Source organism: Aquarana catesbeiana, linkage group LG01 (genome assembly GCF_042186555.1).
Source record: "Aquarana catesbeiana isolate 2022-GZ linkage group LG01, ASM4218655v1, whole genome shotgun sequence".
NCBI classification, from domain to species: domain Eukaryota; kingdom Metazoa; phylum Chordata; class Amphibia; order Anura; family Ranidae; genus Aquarana; species Aquarana catesbeiana.
Window position 1 is genome coordinate 313,241,738 of NC_133324.1, and position 6,000 is coordinate 313,247,737.

At 38.8% G+C, this 6,000-nt stretch overlaps 1 protein-coding gene across 1 annotated transcript in view; it reads right to left on the reverse strand.

Moving 5' to 3' along the window:
* CRYBB2 (crystallin beta B2) overlaps window positions 1-5,729 on the reverse strand; it is a 59,266-nt gene extending 53,537 nt beyond the window's left edge. The window contains exons 1-2 of the mRNA XM_073629490.1: window positions 5,624-5,729; window positions 2,356-2,430 (exon numbers count right to left, since the gene is read on the reverse strand). Coding sequence (XP_073485591.1) covers window positions 2,356-2,409 — 54 coding nt within the window. The 5' untranslated portion in view covers window positions 2,410-2,430; window positions 5,624-5,729. The remainder of the gene's footprint in view (window positions 1-2,355; window positions 2,431-5,623) is intronic.
* Window positions 5,730-6,000: the final 271 nt, after the last annotated feature.

A 6,000-nucleotide genomic window follows, 5' to 3' on the forward strand; every position in this document is an offset into this window, starting at 1 on the left:
TGTGGCCCCCCAAAATCCATACCAGGCCCTTCAGGTCTGGTATGGATTTTAAGGGAAATTCCATGCCAAAAGTTTTTATAAAATGACGTGGGGGTTCCCCTCCAAAATCCATACCAGGCCCTTCAGGTCTGGTATGGATTTTAAGGGAAACCCCATGTCAAAATTTTTTAAAAATGGGGTGGGGGTCCCCCCAAAATCCATACCAGACCTTTATCCGAGCATGCAACCTGGCAGGCCGCAGGAAAAGGGGGGACACGAGAGAGCACCCCCCTCCTGAACCGTACCAGGCCACATGCCCTCAACATGGGTAGGGTGCTTTGGGGGGGATTGTGTTGAGGGCATGTGGTCTGGTACAGTTCAGGAGGGGGGGCACTCTCGTCCCCCCTCCTTTTCCTGTGGCCTGCCAAGTTGCATGCTCGGATAAGGGTCTGGTATGGATTTTAGGGTGGACCCCCATGCCATTTTTTTTTTTTTGGCACGGGGGTTCCCCTTAAAATCCATCCCAGACCTGAAGGGCCTGGGATGGATTTTGGGGGGACCCCATGCCATTTTTTTTTAATTTTGGCGCAGGGTTCCCCTTAACCACTTCAATACACTGTGTTATATAAATTACACTGCATGCACTGACTGAATATAGAGTCTACACTGAATATGTAGTCTACACTAAATACTATAGTATAGTCTATACTATATAGTATAGTCTAGTCTACACTATATACTATATTTAATATGAATTAAATACACTGCCTGCACACCACTAACTAACCTGCCTGCCTAATCCAGCTCAATCTCTCTCCGTCCACACACTATAGATGGCCGCTATGTAAGCAGTCTTATATAGTGTGGGGCGTGGACTTAGTCCCCTTGAGCCATGATTGGCCAAAGGCACCCTGCCTTTGGCCAATTATGGCTCTCTCAGCAGAGCACGCTGTGATTGGCCAAAGCATGCAGGTCAGGTGCATGCTTTGGCCAATCATCATACAGCAATGCACTGCGATCTCACAGTGCATTATGGGGCGTTACGTGGCAATATAATATAATATTCGCTGTTTGGCAAACACCCAATGTTTGACTCGAACATTGAGCTCATCCCTAGTCACTAGCCACAAAGTTGCACGCCCGCCTCTAACACCAAATAGTCATTTAGAATTTATATGGTTCTGATTTTTTTGTGCTTTTTGTCTAGCTTTTGTTTGTTTTCATTCTGATTTGGTGGCTACCATTCAGGGTTGCCAACCGCCAGTAAATTTACTGACAGTTTGTAAAAATCTGTGATTTTTTTTACAACTGCCAGTAAATATCAGGGGCTGATCATTTTTATGCTGTATTGACTTTTAAGTGTAAATTAAGCAAATTACTTTGTTATAGGTGTTGTCAGTTTTTCTATATCATTTTTATACTGTTCACTGTGTTAGTTTTCAATAGGAGTGCTGTAATTTCTCAGGTTGTGCTCCGTCACTAAATTTTCCATGTCTTGTCAGTAAAAAATGCTGCGGGAGGTTGGCAACCCTGCTACCATTTCATGGCACAAATCTCTCTATATGCAAATGAAAATGATTGGAATGGACATCGGGGGGTTATTTACTAAAGGCAAATCCACTTTGCACTACAAGTGCAAAATACAAGTGCAAAGTGCACCTGAAATTGCACTGAAAGTGCACTTAGAAGTGCAGTCACTGTAAATCTGAGGGGTAGATCTGAAATGAGGGGAAGCTCTGCTGATTTTATCATCCAATCATGTGCAAGCCAAAATGCTGTTTTATATTTTCCTTGCATGTCCCCCTCAGATCTACAGCGACTGCACTTCCAAGTGCACTTTCAGTGCAATTTCAAGTGCACTTTGCACATGTTGTTTGCACTTGTAGTGCAAAGTGGATTTGCCTTTCATAAATAACCCCCCCCCCCCCCCCCATGTCGAAATGAATGAGTAGCACCTTACAGATCTAGCATTGGGTGAAAAAGCAAAAGCACATTCAACCCTTTTATACAATACATATTTCTTTGGTTATTATTCTTAGAGCCTTTTTACTTCTGTTATTCTTCTTTTTTATTATTAACATTATCATAAAGGTCTATTTTATATACTGTGGTAAAGTACTACTCAAGGAGTTCATAAGACTTTTTCTTGGTACTCCAAAGGACATGCTAAAGTTTAGGGGTCAGTCTCAGCTTCAGTACAAATATCATGTTCATATAAATATTAAATAGAACTTTGGGGCAAAATATTATTTTGCTTAAATAAACAAGCTAATAGGTCATATTACACAAAATAAATATATTCTTCATATTAATGCAATACAGAGATATCCATTTCCATTTGACCCAGTTACAATATTTCAGGTATGTTGCACCCACCTTTGAGCTAGGTTGCTGTTGTTTAGTGGCAGGAGATTGATGGTCAGATGCCATTGTTACACTGATATTTGGTTCCTGGGAAAAGAAAACATGTAATTATTCAACTGAAACAAACCTTGTCTGGCCAAATTTTATTTGGATGCCTTAGTATAGAAATTTCTGTAAAACACTGGGCCAAATAGGCTGCCTTGCTTAGTCATTTTTCATATGATTTCTCATCATTGAAGCATTAATGAATGGACAAATTAATGTAGTCCCCAAGCAGCCATCATGTTGTTAGAAACATGAATATATATGTACTGTATATAGGATTTGATATTTATTGTTGCTCTTGTTTCTTCCCAAATGCAGCATGTGTAGATGAATAGGGAGTGACACGCCAACTGTTTGATGGTGCTATTTAGAGGCCATGTATAGTCTTTTCAATTATTTTTTTCACACAAAGGTGTAATGGAGATTCGCTTGATGTAAATGTCATGTATTAATGCTTTAAAAATGTTGTCTCTATATGTAGGTTATAATTTTATACACTCTATAGTCAAAAGTATTGGGACACCTGCCTTTACACACACATGAACTTTAATGACATCCCAGTCTTAGTCTGTAGGGTTCAGTATTGAGTTGGCCCACCCTTTGCAGCTATAACAGCTTCAACTCTTCTGGGAAGGCTAGGTGTCTATGGGAGTGTTTGACCGACCATTCTTCCAGAAGCACATTTGTGAGGTCAGGCACTGATGTTGGAAAATTCATCCCAAAGGTGTTCTATTGGGTTGAGGTCAGGACTTTGTGCAGGCCAGTCAAGCTCCTCCACCCCAAACTCACTCATCCATGTCTTTATAGACCTTGCTTTGAGCACTGGTCCAAATCATCTGGTGGAGGGGGGATTATGATGTGGGGTTGTTTTTCAGAAGTTGGTCTTGGCCCCTTAGTTCCAGTGAAGGGAGCTCTTATGGCGTCAGCATACCAAGAGTTTTTATGCTCCCAACTTTGTGGGAACAGTTTGAGGATGGCCCTTTCCTGTTCCAACATGACTGCACACCAGTTCACAAACAAGGTCTATAAAGACATGGATGGGTGAGTTTGGGGTTTAGGAACTTGACTGGCCTGCACAGAGTCCTGACTTCAACACAATAGAACACATTTGGTATGAATATGTATGTAGGAATTCATAAATCCATCAAGTATGTAATAAAATCATCTTATAATTGCACTGTTTCAAAAAAACAAAACAAAAGACAAAAAAAAAATACAAGAAATAATACTAAAATAAAATAAAAACTGAACCACCGATATAAGAAAATAAAATTAAAAATTTGAGAAAAAAAAGAAGTTCATATGACTGGGTGGGTGGTTGTCATCATCCCCTTTATTGCATAATCTAAGCTACCTCTTAATAGTGGGACTTTACAGTGGGACTTTACTGACAACCCAATATATAGACAAAATACACTGTTTAAAAAATAATGAATACTTTATTAAATTGTTTGGAAAATATTTGTTTTAAAATTTCATACGATTCCATATATACTAAATGTTATGGCTCAGTGCCTCCTGTGGCCTCTGCTGCATATAACATGTCGCATATGACAGAGAAAACTGCAAACCGTGGTATCCCCCAGCTAATGCTACCATGCCGCATCACCATATACATCACATTGCATGTCTTCAGGACTTCCCCAGAGGTATTTTAGGTTAAAAAAAATATCCACGTGAATGTGCTGCACCAAATAACAAACTGAAATCCTCTTATGTGTGCTTATACATTCACACATAAGAGGATTTCAGTTTGTTGGTGGTGAAGCACATTCACATGCTCTTTTATCATTTTTTTAAATTTTTTTGAATTATTTTTGTAGTTCGTTTTTTATTTTATTTTAGTAGTATTTCTTGTATTTTTTGTCTTTTTTTTTGTTTTGTTTTTTTGTAACGATGGAATTATATGACGATTACTTACTTGATGGACTTCACATACATGAATTCACATACATATCCATTTGTATACTAGTATGCAAGTGTGGCGCTGAATTACTATATAACATGTTTTTGAATTACTATTGATATTACAAAATGTAACAACAAAAACTTTTTTGAAACTCTGTTATTTTTTGATGATAAAAAATACCTTAAATATTTAAAGTTAGCAGGTTGTTTTGTCCAGATCAAAAGATTGCATCAAAGTTTATGTATAGCCAAAACGTTCTTTAAATTTAGATAGATTAGGGAAAGATTACAACCCCCCGTAAAATATTTTTTTTTGCTGTCTGTGTACTATTGAGAAATTTCCTTTTCTTTTTGCTCCTCTCAAAACACAGTTACATGAAATCTCCTGATATGAGGAAAATTCCTCTCATTTACACCATTGGGTGTAACCTCACCTGTTGTCTTGATAATAACAGTCACCAGTACAAATAAAGAAGGTGACTCTCTCCAATGGGGACACAGACAGCAATAAAAAAAAACTTCACATTGGCCAGACCCATCCCATTCTATCTAGATTAAAAAAAATAAAATTGCCATTACAGATACACAAATCACAAAACTCACATGAAATGCTGGGTGCTTGTTGTACCTTTTTTTTAACTTTAACAGGTATCATCCCACATAAGTGTCAGTAATTATGACATAGGTGTGCGCACAGGGTGTGCCAGGTGTGCCTGGGCACACCCTAATCACCCTGTGTGGTGCAGATTCTCCCTGTTTAGACCCCTAAACACCAAATCGAATGGGGCTCCTAAGCAAATTGTAATAAAAAAAATTAAATAGTAAAAAATTATAAAAATAAAAACTACTGACACTGTCCACTGCCTTACTGACACCAGTCTCTGCCCTTGTGACACTGTCCATTGCTCTACTGACACTGTACTGTATGCAATATGTATACACAGGCATGTGTGTTTAAGCTTTGGGGTGCACACCCTAATGCAATAGGCTGAGCACCCCTATGAATTATGAGATAACTCTGACCATAACTAATTACTGTAGGTACCCTTGGTAAGATCATTGGCCCAGGAGCAGTCAGTGTGTATCATAAAATAACTTATTATATTGATTCTTCATATTAAGGCATACTGTGTATATAAAAAGGCTAAACAATAGATTATAATCAAATATTAGGCAAGTTAATACATTTTTACTCTTCAAGGAGACTATTATGTTTATGATGTATTGGCTTTCTAGGAAATATATCTGTGCAGGGGTCTGAAATCTTGTGTGACTTTTTTTGTCTGAAGCATTTACTTGACAAATCCAAGAAGTATGCAGATCTTACCCGTATGCCAGTACCCGCTTGTTCCAGTAACGGGCCTACTGCTCCGGGTCACATTTATACTGGAAGTAGACAGGCGAACAGTGCCAGGACTATTTACAAAATAGTTCCAGCGTGATGCAAAGCGATAATACTGGATTACAGCTCCGATGAAAACCCGGCTCTGCTGATGCACAGCCTGCATTGTTTTAAGTAGCATAGAGTTGAAGAATTATTTCATTAGCTTTCACATTCGGCTGGTCCGGCATTGTTTGGCCTGTTGGTTAGGAGATTTGAACTTTGCATGCATCAGCCCTCTGAATGCCAAGACCTGGAACATCTCATTTGAACAATCAGAGCAGCCGGGCCAGTTATGCTTCAGGGCATTTAGAGCCAGTGAT